Source organism: Aspergillus chevalieri, chromosome 6, assembly GCF_016861735.1.
Source record: "Aspergillus chevalieri M1 DNA, chromosome 6, nearly complete sequence".
Classification (NCBI taxonomy): Eukaryota; Fungi; Ascomycota; class Eurotiomycetes; order Eurotiales; family Aspergillaceae; genus Aspergillus; species Aspergillus chevalieri.
The window spans coordinates 2532493-2557083 of NC_057367.1; the positions used below are offsets into that span (position 1 = coordinate 2532493).

At 46.7% G+C, this 24591-nt stretch overlaps 7 protein-coding genes across 7 annotated transcripts; 4 read left to right on the forward strand and 3 right to left on the reverse strand.

The window, feature by feature from the left end:
- Nucleotides 1–269: 269 nt before the first annotated feature.
- On the reverse strand, nucleotides 270–545 carry ACHE_60893A (fungal specific transcription factor domain-containing protein; the record flags this gene model as incomplete). Its single annotated transcript, XM_043282117.1, has 1 exon — nucleotides 270–545. The coding sequence occupies one exon, from the start codon at nucleotides 543–545 to the stop codon at nucleotides 270–272; it is 276 nt and encodes a 91-aa protein (XP_043139529.1).
- A 2014-nt stretch (nucleotides 546–2559) lies between these two features.
- On the forward strand, nucleotides 2560–4033 carry ACHE_60894S (uncharacterized protein; the record flags this gene model as incomplete). The annotated part of the gene is made up of 2 exons (XM_043282118.1): nucleotides 2560–3181; nucleotides 3234–4033. 2 exons carry the CDS (start codon nucleotides 2560–2562, stop codon nucleotides 4031–4033), a joined length of 1422 nt encoding a protein of 473 aa, XP_043139530.1.
- A 2934-nt stretch (nucleotides 4034–6967) lies between these two features.
- ACHE_60895S (uncharacterized protein) lies at nucleotides 6968–7303 on the forward strand (the record flags this gene model as incomplete). Its single annotated transcript, XM_043282120.1, has 2 exons — nucleotides 6968–7003; nucleotides 7076–7303. The coding sequence occupies 2 exons, from the start codon at nucleotides 6968–6970 to the stop codon at nucleotides 7301–7303; spliced, it is 264 nt and encodes an 87-aa protein (XP_043139531.1).
- Nucleotides 7304–8078: 775 nt separating this feature from the next.
- Nucleotides 8079–9211, forward strand: ACHE_60896S (uncharacterized protein; the record flags this gene model as incomplete). The annotated part of the gene is made up of 3 exons (XM_043282121.1): nucleotides 8079–8397; nucleotides 8465–8713; nucleotides 8793–9211. The coding sequence occupies 3 exons, from the start codon at nucleotides 8079–8081 to the stop codon at nucleotides 9209–9211; spliced, it is 987 nt and encodes a 328-aa protein (XP_043139532.1).
- Nucleotides 9212–9699: 488 nt separating this feature from the next.
- On the reverse strand, nucleotides 9700–12129 carry ACHE_60897A (phosphoketolase family protein; the record flags this gene model as incomplete). The annotated part of the gene is made up of 1 exon (XM_043282122.1): nucleotides 9700–12129. The coding sequence occupies one exon, from the start codon at nucleotides 12127–12129 to the stop codon at nucleotides 9700–9702; it is 2430 nt and encodes an 809-aa protein (XP_043139533.1).
- A 3258-nt stretch (nucleotides 12130–15387) lies between these two features.
- Nucleotides 15388–16805, reverse strand: ACHE_60898A (uncharacterized protein; the record flags this gene model as incomplete). Its single annotated transcript, XM_043282123.1, has 5 exons — nucleotides 15388–15705; nucleotides 15756–16098; nucleotides 16155–16348; nucleotides 16399–16634; nucleotides 16688–16805. 5 exons carry the CDS (start codon nucleotides 16803–16805, stop codon nucleotides 15388–15390), a joined length of 1209 nt encoding a protein of 402 aa, XP_043139534.1.
- A 1283-nt stretch (nucleotides 16806–18088) lies between these two features.
- ACHE_60899S (uncharacterized protein) lies at nucleotides 18089–19747 on the forward strand (the record flags this gene model as incomplete). The annotated part of the gene is made up of 6 exons (XM_043282124.1): nucleotides 18089–18326; nucleotides 18387–18415; nucleotides 18475–18603; nucleotides 18657–19073; nucleotides 19121–19305; nucleotides 19357–19747. 6 exons carry the CDS (start codon nucleotides 18089–18091, stop codon nucleotides 19745–19747), a joined length of 1389 nt encoding a protein of 462 aa, XP_043139535.1.
- Between the last annotated feature and the right edge of the window lie 4844 nt (nucleotides 19748–24591).

Below are 24591 nucleotides of genomic sequence, written 5' to 3' on the forward strand. Positions count from 1 at the left end.
TTCACCATTCAAGAGCGAAAATCGCCCAGCATAACCTGATGAACGGCTGACATCGTGCCTCATCATTTTCTAGAGACGGTTTGGACCTAAGCCATGATATGGTTATCAAATGCCCCTATATCACTCAAATGAACAGACTTTATCCACAAACGTTGAAAGCTGGTCGATGCCATATGAACGAGTTTCCAGGCATCCAATGGTCGACCGAGATAGTTATAAAAAGCTGCGAGGTAAAGGCATCGTGGAAGGACAATCGGTGATTGAGGTTCTCAGGTAGGTCTCAACCGAGATAGTGCGGCCGAGGAATAGGTACTCCCTGGTGACCAGTCTGTATCCAGTGCTTCAGGAGCCGGTGCATATGCAACTTCCGCCAAGGCCAACATTAATAGAAACGATGCGTATTCCAAGGACGGCTCTGGGTTTGAAGCGAGGGAGTGATACTGCGCGGCACTCTCGTCGTAGTCGAGGATCGGATGCTGCATGTTAACCGATTGGAAGTACTTCTCCATTAGGTCATTGGTGATAGAATGATCCAGAACTGGCATCTCAAGGGGACTACTTGTGATGGAAGGCAGTGCTAAGCTTGTTGGTAGCACTCGACGCTCTTCGATTCGCAAGAATATGTCACTTGAATATTCTCCCAAGAGCGACTTCACTTGTGGGCGTGATATAAGAGACCCTGTGGTAGTTGAGTGCCATAACGGAATGGTCATTGCCGGAAGCTCTGCTACAGGGCTTGTAATCATTGCCATATTCGACAACCCATTTGGGGTCGTAATATGGGACAACGCAGACCCGTGCGGCGACGCTGGTAGAACATCATGGGAATTGGGATTCAGGCGTTGTGGACAGCAATGGACGGGTGCCGTCACTGTAGCAGACTCAGTTTCGACCCGATTCAGTGCATTAGAAAGTTCCCCAACAACTGATTCCAGCTGATCCAACCGCTTCCCCACGACCGATAGTGTGGTCTCTAGATCAGACCTGGTGCACAAAATCAGCGTATAAAATCCACCCCAAATTGCCATTACTTCTGACCTGGACACATAGGTCTAGTTTTGACCCCATGAGGCCTAGCGTTCTAGAAAAGATTGATATCCGGACATGACTTTATCCACAACTCCACTATTTTGGAAAACCCCATGAGATATTTTAGGAAGATAATGCGGCAGATTACTTATTTTAGACATCTCATAAATGACCTTTAGCTAGTGAGCCTGTCCGTTTTTTATTTGCATTCTTGCAGAGCCTCATGAGGGGCTCTTAGTCGTGAGAAAGTACTATCCGAAATGATATGCTTGAGCTTGGAAGTCTGAGGTAAAACATTCAGTAAACGCAGATCTTTGATCGCAATATTCTCGGTTTCGGTATTGCTCAGTTAGCGTAATTTCACCATGCAAATATATGCTGAATGGAGAACGAATGAGAAAGCAGATGCCATATACCAAACAAATTGATCTATACAAGGTAATCCTCTGAAAATCGAGTGCAACTCCATTATCTTCTTTGAATGCCACCCCCCCAACTCATTAAACCATGGACATATGCCTCTCCAATGAAGATGTATTGCTCCCATCCTTCCTCACCACATACAGCGTACGATCACCCTTCAGGATAACAATACTATTCCCTTCCTGCGTATGCACCCGGAGTCAAACATAATTACCCATCATTACTGAGGAAAACGATTGAGTGAGAATGTGTGTTACAATTCTTTGCGCAATCATTATATTCCCAGATGCATTTGGCGCTACCATCACCCATCAAGCCAAATCCCATTATCTTGGAAGCGGTATCTTAGTGAGCACAAGGTTTTCCAAAGAGCTGTGAAGAAGTCTTGCTCATATCTGCCCTACTGGCCATCGTTTGTGACTGACTGTCTAGCCATTTTGCATGTTTCTCAGAGTCGAAGATATAGGTGAGCTCGTGTGTCGTGTATGGTATAGTGTCGATAAATGCAGCATTTAAGTGAGTTCCGTCATATATGGGCTGAATTCCGGTTCGCTTCTTGTGCCCGCAGAAGCCGATAGTGATCACCAACTCCAGGAGCCTGTGCCGTCAATTCAATCAAATAAGGTATATGGGCGGCGTTCCAAGCATCAGTGCCAAGTGACCATTCAGGCATCCGAGATGGAAGAGACAGGGAAGATTGCCTTGGTCTGACGCTGGTGAGAAGATCCAGATTGGGACTTTTCTTCAGCATGCGGACCGCTTGTCGATGTACACCTCCTCAACTCTCGCTTGATAGTCGGGTGGGATCACACTCTGTATCATTTACTCAAGAAACATGTGGCGGATCGATCCATGGATTCACAGATCCACAGTGGTCTTGGCATGGATCTCCGCCTGATGCCAAGATTAGCGTAACCTGATCGAGTCTAGGCTCAAGCAGGCCTTTTTGATACTGCTTTCTCGCCCTCTCAAATCAATATCATCTCCCAAATTCCTCGAATTTTGGTAATTCCAAGCCCTTCTCACCCAAAAATGGAAGCTCTTAGCCCATAAATCCTGGAATTAATCATTCCCCATCTCTTTGAAGTCCCCCCAATCAAACATCCTATGCCATGGGACCCCGAACCTGTTCTGAACGTCGCCCAATACGTGACCATCTCGCGCAAATGGCAACACTCTGTGGAGCGCTTTACAATGGCAGATATTAAGAAATACAGCACTGATTTGGACATGTTCTGCCAAGTATTCTCATCCCCGCGACGAAGAAAATTGCTGCGAAAGCTGTACTATGAAATTGATCTCCTGACCTACAGCAAGAATCGGATTTTCTGTCTTGAAAGAAAGAGGGAAAGAAGAGCAAATAATGAAGCCTTTAATAGAGGCATGAAGGAGTTGTTAGATAACTTATCTTCCTGGGGAACACAGGGCATTGATTTGACACTTACTGCATCCTCCCCTATGGATCCTCATCGACGATCACCCGAGCTTGATTCTGGGTTGTCACGCGAGCGTTGGGCCTTCGAAGATAAACATCTTAATTTAGATAATGCGGTTTCTTTGCCACGATTGTCGTGTATCGAAGCCTTGACAATTCCAAATGGACGGCGCATGCTGCATCACTCAGCCATTGGGAAGATTATCTCATCACTACCCAGGCTGGAACGGTTGACCCTGAAATTAAACACACCCAAAAATAAACGGGCAGAAATGCAAAATGAACATAGAATAGGTAGGGCTCTTCTGTCATTTACTAATTTTGAATCTTCACTGACTGCCAGCAGCCCTTGCAAATGCCTTGGAGTCACCATCATTGAGTAATTTGCGAACATTGAATATCTATATCGAGCAAGACATCCCACGCAACCACAACTTCAGGAACCAACCTGATGATCCCAAATATCCGGATGGTGATGTTTTGAACATTGCCATTCGCAGATTGATGGAGAGAACTCACCTGGCGGATCTGAGTCTCACTGGGTTTTGGCTGGTCTCACCTGTGCTATTCGATGGAAAAGAAATCTTTCCATATCTTAAAAAAGTCAAGATAGAAGGAGCGCTCATCACTTATGATGGTCGATGGCACTACACGGGCAACCCCGCCACTGTTGATGCGGATTACGAAGGCGCTCAGGATGATGCAGAAGGTGATGATGATGGAGATGTCTCTGACTCCAATTCTTCCTTCAATTCGGAGCTTGAGGACTCTCTGCCCGAAGGGAGAGAGGCCCTTCTGAATGGCGATGTTCCCAATCATATGTGGAGGACACAGCCAGATCCACAGATGTTTGATCCTCTTATGAAGACAATGGCTACTGCCTTACTTCGGATGCCTCAACTGCAGAATTTCCTCTTCTCGATTGGGTGGAGCTATTTAGACTATCATGCGATCATATTCGAATGTTTGAAGCCTGGAGAGCATCCTAAATGTTTCCGATCTCCTCAAAGAACAGTTGAGTTGAATACCACCCGATGCTACGTAACACTTATGTTTAAAGCAAGGTGGGAGGTTCCTGGTGATGTTGCAAACATCTGGAAGGAAGTTGTGGGAGATAAAGGTGTTGTTGCTGTTGCGCCTTTCTGAGCTTCAAACAAATAATTTTGTTCACCCTTCAGATACGTCGCTCGTTGGCTACGCAATTAGTTGTTTGTCGTCACATCTTGAATTATAGTTTATCGGGCATGGACCCTGGGCAAAGAATGGGACTTTTTGCAAACCCTGATGGGGACCATTGAATGAACTATGAGCTCCCAGGAGCGTGTAGTCTTTATACTGATTGGTTGGTTTAGTAGCAGGCTAACAGTGGGATGCAATTAATAGAAGTTTACCAGTATAAACGTTCACAATAAGAACGCCTGTGCGTTTAATTGATGGAATATACGGTAATCTAATAGGGGGATCTGCACGTGGACGGAACTACGCGTGGTGCATTCTATTTTGAGGTAGCTTCTGCAATCTGCTCACCCCTAAGCTCAGTGAGCGAATCAGTGCGCTCAGAACAGGCTCCGGGAGCGGATCAGACTTCTCAGATTAGGATCAGGTGTTGCTCGGTGATCCTGCTGGACTTCGGTGCAGGACACCACAATCTCACGCAGGGTAACATCCTGCCGGCTGCGTTTTGGGATCGCGCCCGTCGAAATGTCTTAGGACTGCACTGGGAAGTCCCTTGACGCATTTCCTTCTGGCCGGTGAAAGCGCCAATCACGATCAATTTCGGGCTGCCGTGGTGGATGCTCTGGCGGAAGTCAGCGCCAGATATCCGCAGAATAACGCTCAAGATTATATGAATCTCAACGCTACTACGAATAGTATTACCGCAGGTCCTGCTGTCAATCCGATTTTTGCGGCCGCTCGCGGGGCAGCTTTGTATGCTCGACGGAGATAGGAGATACAGGAGGACTGTATGGAGAGTACGAGATGTGAAGGGTATCAGGAGGAGCAGCGGAAGAAGGGACTAGAGCACATCTACGCGCAAGTGCAAGATGAAGCGCATGCCTTTGGTAGAAAGAAATTACGTTAGTCTACATTGTTTTTGCTTAAACATGTAATAACAAGATACACTATCCACTGTACATAACACAAGCAGTCCTGTACCTAGGGCAAGCATTGCTTCACCAATAGTCCACACCACCGTTCGCAGGAGAAAGCCTATAAAGAGGTGCTCCGAAGTAGAAAATGGCTCGAAGCGCTGTTTTGAATAGATGGAAATGGATTTGTCTTCTGTCCCGGGTTAAGCCAAATCATCACTCCGCATTCATCTTGTCCCCGCGGAGATGTACAACCTTTGTTATGGCACAAGCTTGGCCCAATACACGCCATCGTCGAATTGACCCCGTAGACCTGAATGGCATCATTTGTATCAAGATGCACGTATTGTGAAGATAACAATAAATGAGCAGCACCCTCTGCTTCTGAGCATGTAGTAAACAAGCAACAATACTCAAAATCGGATACCGCATCATCGCAATGACGGAGAAGCCAGCCACCAGGAACTCAATAGATTCCAAGGATCAGATTCATGCCTCAGTTACTATAACGGCACCATTGAAAAGACATCATGGGACGGGCGGTGCGTTTGTCGGTGGTGCTGCCACGGAATTGTACGAGCCAATTTCCACGTATGAGGGAAAACACCGTTATGATCTGACCGCTGAATGGACCGGAAAAGAGGAAAAGAAATTGGTCAGGAAGGTAAGTATTGATTCCAAAAGCATTTCTTCTACTGTCCCAGAGTCTCACAATCTCTTTGTGCTACAGCTCGATTACCGAATTTGCTCATGGGTTTGTTTGATGTTCTTCGCTCTCCAGCTTGACCGTGGCAATATCTCTCAGGCCCTGAGTGATGGCATGCTGAGTGACCTTGGCTTGTCGACAAATCAATACAATTACGGCATGACGATTTTCTATCTCTGCTTCCTATGCGCCGAGTTACCTTCACAGATGATTTCCAAAAAGCTCGGGCCAGATGTATGGATCCCAATTCAGATGGTGATATGGAGTGTGGTTGGGATATGTCAAGCCCTGATATCTGGGGAAAAGAGTTTTTATGCTACACGGGCGCTTTTGGGTTTGGTGGAGGGCGGGTTCATCCCAGATGCTTTGCTTTATTTATCATACTTCTATACTAACAAGGAGTTCCCGATTCGCGTTGGCTATTTCTACTGTGCATCGCACTTTACTTACATTGTTGCAGCTTTTCTGGCCTATGGAATCCTTCATATGAAGTCAATTGGCGGCTGGGAGGGTTGGAGGTGGTTGTTTGCTTTGGAGGGGGGGCTGACAGCAATAATCGGCATAGTGTCATGGTTTTATCTACCTCCAAGTCCGACTCAGACAGCAAGTTGGTTTCGAGGAAGGGATGGTTGGTTTACCGAGAGGGAAGAGGTCATTATGGTCAACAGAGTCCTAAGGGATGATCCAGGCAAGGTGTGACTTTTTCAGATTTTGAGGAGGTTTGGTTGCTACGGATTATGCTAACAAGCCTTGTTAAAGGGAGGCATGCACAACCGTCAAGGATTGACTCTAAAGTTACTATGGGCTTCACTCGTTGACTATGATCTCTGGCCGTTGTATGTGATCAGTTTCACGATGCTCATTCCAACAAATCCTGTCTCGGCATATTTGACCCTCAATTTGAAGACACTTGGCTTCGACACCTTCGAGACAAATCTTCTGACCATTCCGGCATACGTGCTATTCCTGATCCAGCTTGTGTTTTGGTCTTGGTTTTCAGAAAGGATCAACAACCGAATGGCCATTGTTTTGTTCTATTCAGTCTGGTGTCTGCCCCTGCTTCTTGCTCTGGAACTGTTACCATCAACGGCCAGCCCCTGGAGCTGGTATGCTGTTACCGTACTATTGATTGGTTTCCCGTATATCCATTCGATTAACGGTAAGGATGCTTGACACCTGTCTTCATGTACTATCGAGTCCTTTTGACCTCATGTCTCAGTGAGTCTTACCTCACGCAATGCCGGTACGGTGCGAACGAGGACAGTAGGCAGTGCCTTGTATAATATGATCTGCCAAGCGAGTTCGATTATTGCTTCGAATGTAGGTTGCGATATTTGACACGCTTGAAAATGGACTTCTTCCTGGAGCTTGACTGACTTGCCTTGGGTACAGATCTATCGGGAAGATGATAAGCCGTACTATAGGCGCGGAAACAAGATTCTCCTCGCGATTGTCGGGTGGAACGTTGTGATGACAGTTTTCATCAAGTGCTATTACATGTGGCGGAACAGTTCGCGGGACCGTAAATGGAATGCGATGAGCGACGAGGCGAAGGATCATTACCTCAAGACGACAAAGGAGGAAGGAAATAAAAGACTCGACTTCCGGTTTGCCCACTAAAAGATTGTGAAATCAAACTGGCAGACTTTTCGAGCCGCGCAGTATTTCGACCCACCCTAGCCTAGCTAGTGCATTCCTCTTCGACATACCTAACGGCACGGCTCGGCATGTTCAATGATGATGTAGATCTTAATTGACATGATATTCTAGTCCAGCGTTCTTAGGTATATTCACTCTCTATATTCCACTGAGTTTATATCATAGTTGTAAGGCCTGGAAACTGGAGAAGGAGGGCGTTTCCCCCATATATCTATCATGATCAAACTTGGGCTTACAATGGAGTCAATTGTATCGGGCCAGCAGTCAGAAATCACCTGCTCCACATCCAACTGGGCATTCAGCAGGCCATATGACACATCTCCAGTCTGAGGAAGTATAAGAGCATACTCTTGCGCCCATTAAAACCTTTTCTCTCTGCATGAATAGGCTGTATCTCTGGCCGTTTGCGTTACATCCATTTGCGTTTATCCAGACCGAGGGGGCTCTAACCTTGAAAATGCGTGTAAATAGCCAGAGGTGTTTACTGGCAGAATAGAGAGCGGTGTAGCTCGCCTCCGAGGACCCCTTTTTCAAAATTAATGTTGTTATTATTATGCACTTAGTACAGAGTACAAAGTCGTATCCCCATAGGCAATTTATTGTGATTGGCTCGTGCACAGACGAGGCTGAATTGCTCTGTCAGCCTCGCAAAAGCACGTCCTGGAAAGAGTCAAAAAAAAAAAACATTCTTCACCTCTTCGACTTTTAAGACTCATATATCACCAATCCATACTACATGATGAAAGGCTACTCGCCAACTAATTTATTCCTGTTTTCTCTTCTATTCTTGGGTGTCAAAGGCATTGAGGTGACTCCAGACTCTACCTGCTCTTCACTGTGTGTTGATCAACCCGGCGCGTCAACAAATATATCAGACTATGACTCCTCCCACACAAGTACAGGTGATCTGGTATGCAAGGATTCTGAATTCAAAGGTTCAAAAACCACGCCGAAAGGTCGCAAATGGGTCCAGTGCCTGAACTGTGAAGCGAGCAGCCCTGCAGAAAATCCTGGTTATCAAGGTGACAATGAGACGGATGTGTTTTGGTTCCTATGTAAGTTACTTGTGCCTTTTTTTTTTTTTTTCAGGCTCAAGCGGAAACCTTTCAGCTGACTGCTAAGTCAACTTGAGGTTCAACCTCGCGTGGTGTGTTTTTGGATATGACTACAACAACGAGACAAACCCTGCCATGGATAATTGCGGCCAGGCTTGCAATAATCTATTGCAACCCTTGACAGATCAGCTTTTTACAGTCTCTGAAAGTGATCGCTATGCATTTTGTACAAGTGATAACTCAGCTTTCACAAACGACGCTCCGACCTGCAGAGCGTGTCTGGAAAAGGTGCAGGATGCCCAGATGATGGGTAACTGTAAGTTTTTGTCTTTTTTTTTTGACAATCTGCCACCCACCTATCAAAAATACGGTATCTAATTGCTGCCGATATCCAGTCGTCAAAGGGCTCGAAGTCGCCTGTGACCAGCAGCCCGCGATGGGTAAAGCGCTGGACCTAGGGTTCAATCTTTTCGAAGTCAACTCATCATCCACTACCACGTCAAGCACTCCCACAAGTAGCGCGACAGCCACAAGCACGGGAAATTCGACGAACGCAGGGACCAGCAGCGGAGTCAAGATAGGAGTTGGGGTGGGCGTTGGATGTGGGGGGGCGATAGTTCTGGTAGGGGCTTTATTTTGGTTTTTCTGGAGAAAACGCCATCAACATGACGACCAGCCTGCCTCAACAGACCAGAAGCCCGTATCTGCTGATAAGGCGACCGGGAAAGATCAGATTTACGAGGTGGCGGACAACGCTGCCAGGCCAGAACTTGGATCTGACAGGAGATGGGAGGTGCAGGAGTTGAGTGCCTAGGTAAACAATACGGCTCTAGATATGTATATAGATCTATTATATTAATGAAATATAATATATATTACAGGCTCTTGAAAGATTTGGGCTTGTTTTATTTTTATTCTGCAGGATGAAGTCGAATGGGGTAGGATCAGTCTGGACCTGCGTCTTGAGAGTCGAAATATTATCTGCGAGCCAAGGCAAGCATCTCCACGGCATAGATTTCGTAAATAAAAGGATAGATAAGTAGATTATGGTTGGTGTTGCTATATAGTTCTAGAGATGCCCTTACATTTATTCGAGTTGAAGAAAAAAAAAAAAAAAAACCACCATCACCATCACCATCATCGTCAAAAAGATTAATCTGACACTATGCATTGGCCCAGTCAGCTTTCATTATAATACCATCCTATATAAATCTACATATAGAAGTGAATGCCTAATCCTCACATGATGCCCTCTCTCGCCGCTGTGATTGAACCATATATTACACGGGCATGTCTGATAGCTCACTTTGGATACGGCCATTGCCAGTCCCTGATATGTTCCGGATCTATACCAGTATCGTATGCCTCGTTCCGAGCGATAATCTGGAGATTGACCAATTCATCCCTTATACCAGACGCAGTATTCTTTAACCAGGGCATGCGGTCAATGGCCGCTATCGCTAGACTGTATCGATCGGTTTGGTTACGAATGGCAAGCTCAAACGGTGTATCTATATTGCCTTTTTCGTTATACCCCCGGACATGGAGATGATGTTGCCCAGGACGTTTGTAGGCAAGTCGATGAACCAACCAGGGATATGAGTGGAAGTTGAAAATAATCGGCTTGTCCTCTGTGAAAATAGACGCCCATTGCCGATCGGAAATTCCATGGGGATGATTGGATTCGGAATGCAGCCTGAATAAATCGACGACATTGACAAATCGTACGCGAAGACTGGGGAGTAGTTCTCTCAGCAGTGCTGTGGCGGCCAGAGCCTCGTGAGTTGGAACATCACCACAGCTGGCCATCACCACATCGGGTTCCTGGCCTTGATCGTTACTGGCCCAAGACCAGATTCCCAGGCCTTTTGTACAATGGGCGATGGCGTCGTGCATGTTGAGGAATTGGAGATGATCCTGCTTGTCGGCCACAATGACATTGACGTAGTTGACGCTACGCAGACAATGATCCACCACCGAGAGAAGCGTGTTTCCATCGGGTGGTAAATAAACCCGAACAACGCCCGGGCTCTTGTTTGCGACGACATCGAGGAATCCCGGGTCCTGATGGGTGAAGCCATTATGGTCTTGCCGCCAGACGGTGGCAGTAAGCAGGATATTCAGCGATGCCACTTTGGCTCGCCATTCAACCTCGGCGCATTTCTCGATCCATTTGCAGTGCTGGTTGACCATCGAGTCGATGACGTGAATGAAAGGCTCGTAGCTATTCAACAGTCCATGCCGACCAGACAGAATGTAACCTTCCAACCAGCCTTCGCAGGTATGCTCACTGAGCATCTCCATTACCCTCCCCTGAACTGCCAGATTTCCTCCGTCATTATCTTCTTCAAAATATTCGCCCATCCATACCTTCTTTCCGGCTTTGTAAACCTCTCCCAGCTTGTTCGACTCGGTTTCATCAGGGCCGAAAACGCGGAAGTTGGTGAGATTCTTGGCGACGATTTCACGGAGGAATTTAGACATGTTGACCATACTGCCAGCAGAAGAGATGCCTGGCTTGACGTCTTTGATCGCGTACTGCCTGAAATCAGGTATATCCAAAGGCCTGCGGAGAAGACCACCGTTTCCCACTAGATTCGCGCTCATCCTTGAAGTGCCAGTCGGTGCCAGGTCCCTCAACTCAGAAATCAACTTTCCGTCGCTGTCAAAAGCTTCTTCCACTTTGTATCCCTTCATCCAAGATTCTAACACTTTTAGATGATCAAAATTGGTGCGAACATCGGTGATGGGGATTTGATGAGCACGCCAGAACCCTTCAAGTAACTTGTTGTCCAGCTTACGAGGAGCTGTCCAGCCTTTGGGACTGCGCAGGACGATCATCGGCCAGTGAGGACGGAAAGCCTTCCTCGATTTTCGTGCTTCTTTCTGGTACTTCTTAATCTCGAGAATGCAGTGTTCGAGAGTAGCAGCCATGGCTTGATGCATGCTTTCGATATCGCTGCCCTCAATAAAGTACGGAGTCCATCCGTATCCGGCCAGTAAAGACGATAGTTCATCATGGCTTATCCGGGCGAGAACGGTCGGGTTGTTAATCTTATATCCGTTTAAATGAAGCACCGGAAGAACAGCACCATCGCTGACAGGATTGAGGAATTTGTTGCTGTGCCAGCTCGTAGCCAGAGGCCCTGTTTCGGCTTCTCCGTCCCCAACCATCGTCAAGGTAATCAGATTCGGATGGTCGAAGACAGTTCCAAAAGCATGAGAAATAGAGTATCCCAATTCGCCTCCTTCGTGAATACTACCTGGAGTCTCTGGCGTTGCGTGACTGCCAATGCCACCGGGAAATGAAAACTGTTTGAAGAATTTCTTCATTCCCTCCTCATTTTCGCCTTTATCAGGATAGATCTCTGAGTAGACACCCTCAAGGTAGGACTGCGATAAGATACCAGGGGCGCCATGGCCAGGGCCCGAGATGAAGAGTACATCGAGGTCATACTTTTTGATCAATCGGTTCATATGGGTCCATGTGAAGGATTGGCCAGCATCAGAGCCCCAGTGACCCAATAATCTGGCTTTGATGTGGTCGAGTTGGAGAGGCTCTTTCAGAAGAGGATTTTCGCGGAGATAGAGCATGCCCAAGCAGAGATAGAGACTGGTGCGAAAGTAAACATCCATCTTATGAAGCTGCTCAGCATCAAGGGGGTTGCCCTTAATCGTAAAACGGGCCACCCCATAAGCGGAGATATCTTCGTTGTTTTGGTTTGGTGCCATTTTGAAATTGCAATATTGATTCTTTGTGTTGTAGATGAAAATAAATAATGCACACGATTATACGAGTTCATTGTCAACAAGTCATGTTATTGATATAGTGCTACTATTACGGCTTGGGATCGTTCGATCAGGTTGACGCCATAGCAAAATTCCAAGATCTATCTATCCCCGAAATTCTAGATCGTTTCCACCATATGATCACCCGAAAACAGTCGGCTAGAGTTATGGCTCAATTCAAAGTGGCAACGTTGGCTGGAAGTCTTAACGTCACCACGTTGGACTGTGTCTAACAAGAATTACAGCTTACACCTGCGCTCAATAAACCTTGGCTTCTGAGAGAATCTATGATCAAGAGTCACTAGCGAAAGAAATTTTGGTTGGTATGCCTACACGGTAACATATGGGAGCTGTTCTTCTTTTCGTGCCACTCCTTGAAAATTGCAAAGTAACAAAAAAATATGTTTGAGTGGAAGTTGAGACTCATGTGAGATATGGACCAATAATCTATGTTTGCATCATTAAATCTTGGTGCGCATCCAAAAAGACCATTCGGGTATGCTTGACAGCTTGTTGGAACGAGGGGTGGCCATTAGCAAATCCCGGCTGATGTATGTTCAATAATTTTGGTGGGCTCTAGTTGGATGCAGGTGATTGAGGGAACAGTTGTGAAGTCACCGTGAAATGTAATTTCGCTGGAATTCAAGCCAGCTGAGTGACGATTTCACATATTCCAATTTGCTGTGTTCGGTTTGTTTCTTTGCAGGCATCCAATTGTTTCGATGTCAATCTTCGGTAGGTTGATATACCATAGTGACCTACTTAAAATAAGAGGCCCTCGTTCTGGGATAAGCTGTCTTATAACAAGCATAAGCCCAATAGTGTTGGGCCGAATGAACCGTGGAATCACTGTGAGATAAGGTTATTTCAACGGCAATGAACCCAGAGAACCAAGCTGTACATGATGCAATCATTAATTCATAAACTATACAAGCAATATTGTCTATCTCATTAAACAAAGTAGGAGAAACGGTCAAAAGCTCGTCTGCTATCAATGAAGCACTATGGCCCATAATAATGGTCAATCACTACGATTCGCTGCTGACGGCACATTCAAGATTTCCATATTATCAGATCTACATTATGGTGAATGTTAGCATACACAGACTATGCCCATATACACAGTCATGGAGTGTTCTAACAACGGACTCTATAGCTCAAGATTCAGTCGGCCCGGAGAATGATGCCCGGACAAGTAATGTGATGAACACGATTCTCTCTATAGAGAAACCACAGCTTGTTGTGTTGAATGGAGATTTAGTAACCGGTGATGCGACCAGCCGGTCTAATTCCAGCGCGTATGTCGACCGTGCTGTGGCCCCTCTGGTCAAGAATAATGTCTCATGGGCTTCCACATATGGAAACCATGATAGTGCTACGAATCTATGCCCAGATGATGTCTTTAGGAGGGAAAGAGTCCACCAGAACTGTTTCACGCAGAGGATGGTCTCCAATCCTGCAGCCGGATTCACAAACTATTTCCTCCCTGTCTTCTCCCATAACTCGTCAACAGCAGAAGTGCCGGAGGTCATTTTGTGGTTCTTCGATACTAGGGGTGGAAGTGTATGTTCCGAAAGTGAGGACGAATCTGACCGTATGCCAGATTGGGTCCATCAGTCAGTAAGTCCTCCGTACTGCTACCTATGCAAATTCTAGAGTCGGCTGCTTTGGGCTTTGTAAATGGCTTATTGACTGTTGAAGGTGACTGAGTGGTTTATCAAATCTCACTCACAGTTGATGGCGGAATATAGGAGGGCGGTGCTATCACTTGCCTTTTTCCACATCCCCACATATGCCTTACGAGCTTTCCAGGAGACTGGTATAGACAACCACACTGAACCGGGAATTAATGACGAGACACCGGTCAAGCAGCAGGGGTATTTTTGGGTTGAAAATGACTATATGGGGCAAGATGTTCCCTTCATGGATGCCTTACTGCATACAGGAATAGTTGCTTCATTCAGCGGCCATGATCACGGGAATGATTGGTAAAAAGGAACCACCCTTTCTAGCATATTTTGTCAATGGGACTGGGATCAGCTGTTAACAATCATCTTTTCAGGTGTTTCAATTGGAATGGGAGACTACCTAATATGACTCTGGAAGGCAACGGAATGAAAATGTGTTACGGCCGACGAACAGGGTATGGAGGGTATGGAGGTTGGGCTCGCGGTGGGCGTCAGATAGTCTTACGGGAAAACGTCAGTGAGACACCCATTGAGACTTGGATACGATTAGAGGATGAAACAGCTGGTGCGCGTATGACTCTCAACTCGACCTATGGACAAGATCGATATGTACAGAAGCGACACGCACATGAGAGCCGAGGAAGGAAGAACTCCTCATCAATGAGATGTCTGGTATATGTCTACCTATTTGTGTATTTGCTTATCAGCTTGATACAGACATGAAGAGTATCACTTCCTATGAGAGGGAGCAGGATATATCTACAGTTGAAGTTATCCTAATTTGGCCCTCTATTCCATAATAGCAAGCCATGTCCTCCAGCTTTATTAATACAATAGAAAGGAAATGGATCGCGCATTTTGGCGAGGTTCTTCTACTACTTATCGATTCATATACACCATCGAACATCGTATGCTCCGTAGAGCTACTTGAAAATCGAGATTGTTCTGTGAAGCAAGCACTGTTGATAATCGCGTTTTCATACTATCCACCTAGTTTATCTATGTCAAAGTCTCAAATGAATGCTCGATCAGCCACATTAGTGAATAAGACATATTGGCTGCTTTCCCCAATTTTGTCATTGTGGAAATTCTCTCGTTCAAGGGCAATATGAGACCAAAATTCTTGCAGTCCCTTATATGGATAACGATTTGTGTCTGGTGGCAGAACTTGGATAATATCGCTCTCCAGGTCCTTATTTGTAGACATTTTTTCTCCCTCTGTTTGCAGGTTAACCTCGGGTGTAAAAAGGAATGGAAGTGAATTCCACTCCCCCAATACAACGACTCAACGTCACTATAATCACATCACAATCATCGAGATTGGTGTTATATACATAAAAAAAGAGTGAATAAGAATCATAAGTATAATGTACGACGGTGATATTAATCTCTTGTATAATAAAAAAAATGACATGGCAGTCATTTCTCATGCGAATATAAACATATACTAATCCCATATTATAGGACTAGACAATCGCCAGGAACCATACTACTTAAATTGTACAGAACGCATTTAACCCCTGACAATAATCTGCTTTTCCTTCTTGATTTGCTTGACAACTTCAATGTCCACCTTCAGGACGTTGGCCACGGTGTCAGCAGGGGTAAGAGCAAGCCACTGTGCCAATGAGATATCGGCCACGCGGTCACTCTTGTAGAGTTCGAGGTAGACCACCTTCTCCGTGTCCGATGTATTCTCGATATAGTGACCGCTGTTATCAGGGAAAACACCAGTATCACCAGCCGTAAAGTCGAAGGTGCGAGCTTTAGAGTCGCCGATGAAAACAGTAGCGCGGGCGTTTCCTTTGTGGAAGTACAACCATTCCTCCGCCTGCAGACACGTTAGCATTTTATTTGAGTAACGTGGTGGATAGAACTCACATTAGGATGCCAGTGAAGCTCGCGAAGACCCTTGGGCTCAAGCTCCACAATAGCAGCAGCAATTGTAGTCGAGATGGGAAAGTTGGTAGAATCAACCTTCCGGAAAGTACCACCTTGTCCAGGGACAGGCTCCGAAGGATGATCGTAGGTGTGGTAGACATACGAGCTGTTGCCCTTCAAAGTGCCTAGTGGTTGCTTCTTGAGATCCTCGCTGACAGTGCCGTTGAGGATATAAGGGAACTTTGATGGACTCTTGTCAAAGACGGAGGGGTCAACGCCAAAGTTCTTCGCGAGGATATCTCGAGGGGTATGGGCAATCCAGTCATCGACCATGAAGGTGGTTCTTCGATGGTAGTCAGTTAGTCCATGGATTAGATATATCAACGTGAATGGACATACCCGATTTTCTCAAAGTCACCATCATCGAAGGCGAGAAGGTACTCATTCTCATCTTCCAGGCCTTGGACATTATGAGCAACGCCCTTGGGGAAGTACCAGATATCCCCCGTGTTGAGTTTCTCGGTCTGAAAAGCGCCGTTCTCGTCAACTCCAGTGAGGAGAAGAGATCCGTTGTAAACGAAGCCCCATTCAGCCTAAAATCGTTATTATCACTCGTACCTAACTTGCAGTCCAGACATCTTACCACTCTATGCCAATGCAACTCCCGAATGGCACCCTTCTTCAGATGCTGCTGAGCCCCGGAAATGTCATGGCTTTGGGGAAGGTCTTGAATGACCTGCTCTCTAGACCAGCCGCCTGGGAAAAGTCTTGTCTGGGAGTCGGAAAAGCTCCATTTGACGTTGGGAACGAAGCCGTTATCGGTGCTCGGGGTACGGAGGTGGTCGGGATTCTGGAGATCCAGGGCTCTGTTGGTTCCGCCTATTGAGAGCGTAATTAGCAAATATCATTTCAATATAGTGAGGATACTATACCCAGGATAGGAGCTCCTTTGCCCTGTCCGTTGATTGGCTGATCATTCTTGGAGGCAGTGGGAGATGCAAGGACAGACGAGAGAAAGAGCCCAACCAGCACAAAGCTTTGCGACTTCATGGTGAAACTTGGACGAAGAATGCTTGTGATCTTGACCAGAGCAGGCGTGGCTTATTTCCATAATGAGCTTCCAATCCTCTACTATATATCCTCTTCATTTTCCATACCCCTCCGCTGGAAAAGGATTGACTGAACGATAACTGAACGAAAAAGGTTTATCACAACATCACCACCTCGTATTGCGACTTTTCCCTTTTGCATTCGCATGGAGGTCGCTTCGAGGTCGCCGATTGAAAATCCAAATACAAACGATTCAAGCAAGGTGGAAATGAGTATAACAACATTTTTAGCATAGTGTTAACATCTACCCAATCTGGTAATTTCAGTGTCGATGCAGGCGGCCGCTGGCGAGGGAATGTTGACATCGGGCGGAAATCTCGCATCATCCGCTCTCAATTGACATGTTTGTTCTTGGCAAGTCCCTGATCTACACTAGTAAATCCCGAACACGATATTTGGCATGGTGTCCGAGTGCACGGGGAACCGAATTAGGCTTTGATTAGGGCCTTAGACGTGAGCCCTGGCTATAGGGTAATTCGTGTTTTACTTCCTTGGCAAATGGAGAGGTGTTCATGAATTTCTTTGCATTGTTGCCGACGAATAATGCTGTGTCGGATAGCCGTAAGTCGTTTATGGTGTCGGGCATCTAAAGTCGTCTAAACCAATGAGAAGTACTACTTCCGACAGGGCCGGGGACCAGGTATCGCGGCCTCGCGGAGAAAAGTCGGAAGGACGAGCGACATGATGAACGCAGAACCCATGTACAATAGTGACTCGGGATGCATTAGCACCGTCTTTTGGGTTCGTCTTAGGGCTCTGAAGGGCCTCAAATCCCGGCGAGACTCTTTATCATCAATCACGCGAACAATCGGATTCGATCCAGTCAAGGCAGTTTGTTGATTTTAGTCGGACTTGGCTCTGTACTTAGCATGGATATTTGGAATATCCTCATTTTTCTGTATTCCTGATACGGAAGGAGCTTGATCTCTTCTCTTGCTCTCTCTTGCTCTCCCTCGGCCTCTCTCTCGCGTTCCTGGCGTTGGTGTCGCAATCCATCCGGTCAAAGTCGTCTTGTGATATTGAAGTTTCTCTTGCAGTATCTATTATATGACTTTTTTGCGTGCTTGACGGGGATGATTCCCGAGTGTTGCTAGAGAGCAAAGAGGAAAAGAAGACCTTCTCAAGGAACGGCCAGATGGAGAATTGAACGACTATATAAGCCGAGGAAAATCCGCTCAAATCTGCTCAGCATCAAAGCCTGTCATCATCAAGCAAAGACCAAGATGAAGTCCTCTCTCGTGCCTCTCGCGTCTCTGGCTGTCCTGGGGGAATGTCTTTCTCTCCCTCCTCTTATTCCCAGCATTCCGGGAGTCACGGATGTTCTGACCGAGAATGCCCCTCCTTTGCCGATTTTGCAAGTGCCGACTCCCCCGCTTGAGAGTCCTCCATTTACTCCGAGTGACATCAAGCCCAAGAAGATCGGTTACTTCTGGACTGGCTCGGGTGATAAGAAGCACAAGGGTGTGTTCCCTTTACTCCGATTCCATAACTCTTTCGTGCAAAGCTGACAGTGTTGGGTAGACTTCCTTGCTACCTACAGTCTTGATGATGTGAGTGATTACCCACATTCCTATTGAGGTCGAGTCGAACAACAATCTAACAGATATAGGACACCTTCGGCACGCTCCTCTGGGTGACTGATGTTCCGTCAAGCGGTAACGATCCCCACCACCTTGGCCCGTCTCTTGATGGCAAGACCTTGGTTGGCGGTGGACTGCTGTCCCTGCTTAAGACCCAGGTATATATGCACCTCTAACTTCCTTTCGAAACCTCATCTCATTTTACGACTAGGATACCGCGTTTTACTTCGACACGTCCAACCCCTACCGCCCCAAGTTCAAGAAGAGCAATCGTGCCCTTCTGGCCTCCATCGCAGACGAGATCCGTGCGAAACCTGATGGAGGCTTCTACATTACCTACATGGGCTCTGCCCTAGGTACCTCTCCCGGACGTCTGATCGAGACTGATGAGAACTTTGATATCATCCACGAGTGGCCCGAAGATGTGGAGAGCACTCTTAACATCCTTGGCGAGCAACACTCTCCTCACGGCCTGAGCATCGACTGGGAGAAGAAGCTCATCCTTACTTCGGACTTTGTGGAGCCGATCAGTATCCTGAAGCCCAGTCCTGGGGTTCGACATGCTGATACGCTTCGTCTGTGGGATCTTGACACGAAGAAGATTCTTAATACTATTACCATTCCTGATGTAGGCTTAGCCAATCATTGACGTGAACTCATGCTAATTTGAAACAGGGCGGTGGTATCCAAGATGTCAAGTTCATTCCTGGAAACCCAGAGTCAGCTGCTCTCGCTACTGCTGTCCATCTCGGGCAGGTGTGGATTATCTATCCTCTCCGCAAAGACGCCAACGGAAAACAGGGCACAGCAGAGCTGCTCTACGATCTCGGTCCCAAGGCTCGTGACACTGTCGCCATTTAGTAAGTTCCCTTTGCAATATCTCCTAGATTGAAAGCTAACCAAATTTACAGCACCGACATCACCCAAGACGGCCGCTTCATCTACCTCACCCTGACGACCGCGAACCACATCGCCGCTCTCGACATCAGCGACCTCAGCAACGTCAAGCGTCTAGACGATCCCGATGAGGAGCAGCCCACAGTTGGTCCTCACTACATCAAAGTCACGCCGGACCAGAAGCACCTCGTCGTAACCGACTACTTCGTGCAGACCGGAGACATTGGTATCATTAACACGCCGGCTGATTTTAAGGCGCTGTACATTGATATCAACGATGATGGAAGCTTGAGCTTCAACCGGACCATTGATTTCAGCAAGGAGTTCCCGGAGCGTGGTGGTGCTAAGCCGCACTCTAGTGTTGTTTTCGATCTGACTGATCCAGAAAACCCTTACTATTACTAGAGGCTGGTTTTTGTATGTGCGGATTGAGGGTTAAAGGGCTTATTTCACAGTTGATGTGTTTTTAAAGGCATCATCCAACTGGTTTGTAACATGTCCTAGGACATGGCACAATTTATGGTCAATATTTTATGCTTTAGATGAGTCCTCCACTTTATCATTCGTATACTTGAACGGTTCATAGATATTATTAAAATTATTTAATCAAGTTTAATGTCCATATCGAGCCATAAAGCTATGATAGACCATATTCCATGAATTCGAGGCTCGTAGCTGTCTTTGGCCTCTTGTCCCTATGAAATCCCGAGGTGGCACCCCCTTCTATACTCTTCCTGGTCCTTTTCCTCGTCCCAAACCGCCTGTATGCGCAGGGCTTTTGACCCCAGTGCTCTCCTTGTATTTCGGAGCAAGGCGGATGTGGCCTAGGCTGATTCTCAGCTTAGGCTACCCTTCCTGCTACCCTTCTCCTGTTCTGATTGCCTCCTCCAATGCCTCCAGCCCCATTCGTCATCTTCGGGCCCTTCCCGCTGTTTGCTGTAGGTGTGTTTGGGGTAAAGCTATATTGGTACTGGCTAGGAATTGTAGCAGCACCCTGGTTGCTCTAGGCTCTCCTAAAAGTCGTCCTTGCGGGTGCTCCTCTGCAACAGTGGGTCCCATAACACCATCCATCTCCAGATCCCTATAGAGCTTGTTTCCTTGATGTCGCCATTTCCGGCATTCAAAGAGAAGATGATGTATTGTCTCCCTTGGAGAACCACGTCCCTGACAGGTTGCATCTTCCCGAGCATGAATCCGATGTAAATACGTTCCAATGGCTGCATGTCCTGACTTCAGTTGAAAATAACGGCTTGCCAGGTGATTGAGAGCTAGTGAAGCGTAGGGTCGAGCCGCCAGTTCTTCTGCGGCCTGTATATTCTTATTGCCATGGAATCATCCAGGACATGGAACTTTCATCTTCATGGGTTCCAAAGGGATGTTGGCCAGGAGGCTGACCATATTCAGCCAACACTAACTAATTTTTCCAGCTAGCAGTGAAGCTAGCGACCATTGATGTGTGTACGGAATCCCACGTCAAAATTGATGGCACTACAGTAGTAATATGAATGCTGACATCTCTTTTACAAGCACCCGCTTGTTATTGTGGAGTGGTGAATCTATAGATCCCTTTAATCTTTATCTGGGTTTATCCTCGAGGGGATGATAGATGTTATGGATACCACCTTTACACTTATCATACTGGTCAATTTTCTGTACTGCTACATACCGTTACAGCCCTAATCCCTACCCGAACTACGAGCTTTTTGACCTCTCCACGGCATATTTGGCCCCTATGTGTAATGGGCTGAAGCCTTTGCTATCTAATATATAGATATGTACAAAAGAACTCGTTGAGAAGAAAAGAAAGAAAGAAACTTGGCGTGTTGGCGGTGGATTTATATTTGTCGGAATATAGAGGTTCCTTACCGAACAATACCAACTGATGCCTGGCTGATGCCTGATTTATGTATCATCTGAACAGGCTGATCATTCATTCTTTTACCCAGTTAGCTGTTCTATTCACTACTAGGGCTCACAAGATCGCTTAATTAGGTCTACTAGATGGATATTCGCCTTATATAGTGTTATAGATAGATCACAGCTAGAGAATCAGAGACCTCAACCATATACGCTTGATACGTACTTTCGACCCTGACTAAGCTGTGATTCCAACAGTTATGAGCCCGGACCGCCTCTAGAAAGTCGTTGAAAGCATATAAAGCAGCTCTAGGAAGTTGCTACGCATAGAGACTCCTTCCTGCGATCGCCGTACCGCTACCCCTGAACACATTCAGAAATCGCCTATTGAACTACACAACGCTGCGTGTTGTTCAAATGCTTGGATAGCAAACCGCTTCATTGCTATCCTACCTATTCGCTGCAAAGCTCTTAGCTTATAGAGCTTTCATCCCGCTCTGAATACGCCTCAGAGGGAACGCATCCACATCTGCCTACGCTTCCACAATGTCGGAATACGCCAAGGTCTCCATCGTGCTGGCTAAGCCAGGTGATTGGTGGTTCTGGATAAAGCAAGTGGAAGATATAGCTACTGCCCGAGACATTTGGACCTATGTGAATCCAGATGGAGATACGCCTGAGCCTCAGTCTCCTACGCCACCTAGGCCCCAAGATCTAGGAGCTGAAAGCCTTCGTCAGCTTCATGATCAAGGCATAATGGATCTCTGGAGGGAACACCAACGCCAGTATGACTTCGACCTCCGACGCCATGACAAAAGCCGCAAGAACTTCTTAGCTCTTCGCACTGCTATTCTTGAATCTATCCCTAGCAACCACAGATTGGGATTGGATTCAAACCTGTCTATCCGAGAGATCATTAGGACACTACGTTCTAGTTTCCAGCAGTCCATTCAATCCCGATTCCTTGAGCTAAACCAGAAGTATGAGCTTCTCAAAACGCCGAACAAGAATAAGTCAGTTGAAAAATGGTTTCAAGAATGGAGGGACTTCCTTACAGATGCAAGGAATTGTCCAAATTACTCTGTTAACAAGATGCAAGCCTTGATCCACTTCCACAGCGCTATTCAACCAATCATGCCCATGTTCGCCGCAATTAGGAGTGCTGCAACTATCAACTGCTCTGAAGATCAGATAGATTTATCAAACGAGATCCATCAGTTCGAACAACAATACGCTATCCATAAGGCCCAATCCCCGAAACAGCACAATGCATTTGGCATCTTCCAGGGTCACACTGAAGGAAATGGATCATCGAACAGCAAGGCTCCTAAACGCGCTGATAAACGGACCAACTGCCTATGTGGCGCCAACCACCGCTTCACTGGCTGCCCATATGTGAATCCTGCCTCAAGACCTGCTGGATGGACTCCAGATCCAACCACACAAGCCAAATTCAGTCAACCTAAGCATCCAGCGCTTCAGGCTGCTTTGGACCGTGCTCATCAAGAAACTGGTAGTAATCATCCACCTGCTCCCGCGCCTGCCCCGCAAGCAGGGCCACCGCAAGGAAGAGTGCATACATTAGCTCTCCATACCTCGCTTACTATTCCATCTTCATCTGTTTATGAGCTTCAAGACAGCTGGATCGCAGATACAGGATCTGATGCGCATGTGTGCAACAATCTGAGCCGCTTTCAACATCTAGAGGAAGCTATGGATGGAAGTGTATTGCGATTTGGAAACAGTGTGACGCCAATTTTGGGCTTTGGGACAGTTCTGATTTATGGAACTCTTCCTGAAGGCCAAGTGACGCTGAGACTGCAGGATGTTGCCTACGTGCCTGGTCTTCATACCAATACTGTGTCCATGTACAAGGCAAAGCAAGCAGGAATCTATTTGAATGGTAGACTCAATTGTCTTGAGGATGGCCAGGGCCGAATGATCTGTCAGCTGCATTCAAAATACGCCCAGGATGTGATTGAATACAACCCACACAGCAACGCTGATGAGGCTCCTGTCACTGCTAACACCTTTGCATCCGCCAATGAAAGAAGTTATAAGAGGTCAGAACTTCCTCCGCATTCAACCGCAGATGCCGAGCTATGGCATGCACGCTTAGCACACGCAGGGACTGCTGCAGTTGATCACCTCACCACCGCTACTGAAGGGGTCTCATTACCCCCATGCCGTCATAAAAATATCTCTGCAAAGTGTGAGACTTGCAACCTCGCTAAATCACAACGCCAGATCTCAAGAAGGTCTATCCCGCCAGCAAACGCACCATGGGAGAAAGTCTATTTTGACTTCTTCAGCAACTCTCCAACTGCTTACAACGGAGATCGCTCTTGTCTGCACTTTATATGCAGCGCCACCGGTTGGCATATAGCTGTCACGATGCCAAACAAAGATCAAGTTCGCCTAATAAGAGCCTTTAAGGGATTGGTTCATTGGGCAAAGACACAACTCAACGCCATAGTCAAGGTCTTCTTCTCCGACAATGATACTTCACTAGGCCTTGCTTATACCCTCTTCGCGCAAGATGAAGGGATTCAGATTCTTCACTCAGCCCGCTATGCTGATTCGCAGCATGGCAAGCCTGAAAGGGCTGGGGGGGTGATTCTTATGAAGATGAGATCCATGATGATTGCTGCTAGATTGCCTGAAGTGCTTTGGCCGCTTGCAGCACAGGCTGCCACATATCTAATAAACCGAACGCCTGCATGGATCGCTACCACTGATGGATCACATGTTTGGACAACGCCACACGAACGCATGCTAGGCACAAAGCCGAATATAGCCAATCTTCGAGTATTTGGGTGTCGTGCCTATGTCAGAGTTGCACGAGTTCCCCAAGGTAGAAAGATGGCTCCGCGAGCCTGGATTGGCTACCTTGTTGGATTCATAGCTTCCAACATATGGCAAATATGGAGTCCACGCCATCAAGAGGTCTTCAATGAGCGAGATGTTGTGTTTGATGAATCGTTATTTTATGATCCAGATCTACCACCACCACAGGATACACCGATTAATTTGCCACCGCAGGTAGTTGAGACGATTCAGTTACCACCTGCTATCCGAGAAGCCGATGCTGAGTTGGATACCGAACCAACTTTTGGAGATTTGTATGAAGGAAATCATGAGACACGTCCTTCTATTTCGCATACTGATTCACATACCGAACCGACTTTACACGCTGAATCCAATGAGGATTCGTCTAACCACAAATTGGATCACCACAATGCCCATGACTTGGAACGAAATGATCTGCTGTCACAGCCGCTTATGACGCCAGATCATACGCCCATGCCTGAATCTCCACAAGGTGCCAGCCGAGCGGAGATAGAGCAGATTCCAGGTGCCTTTAGAGACTCATTGCCAGCCTCACCTGAACC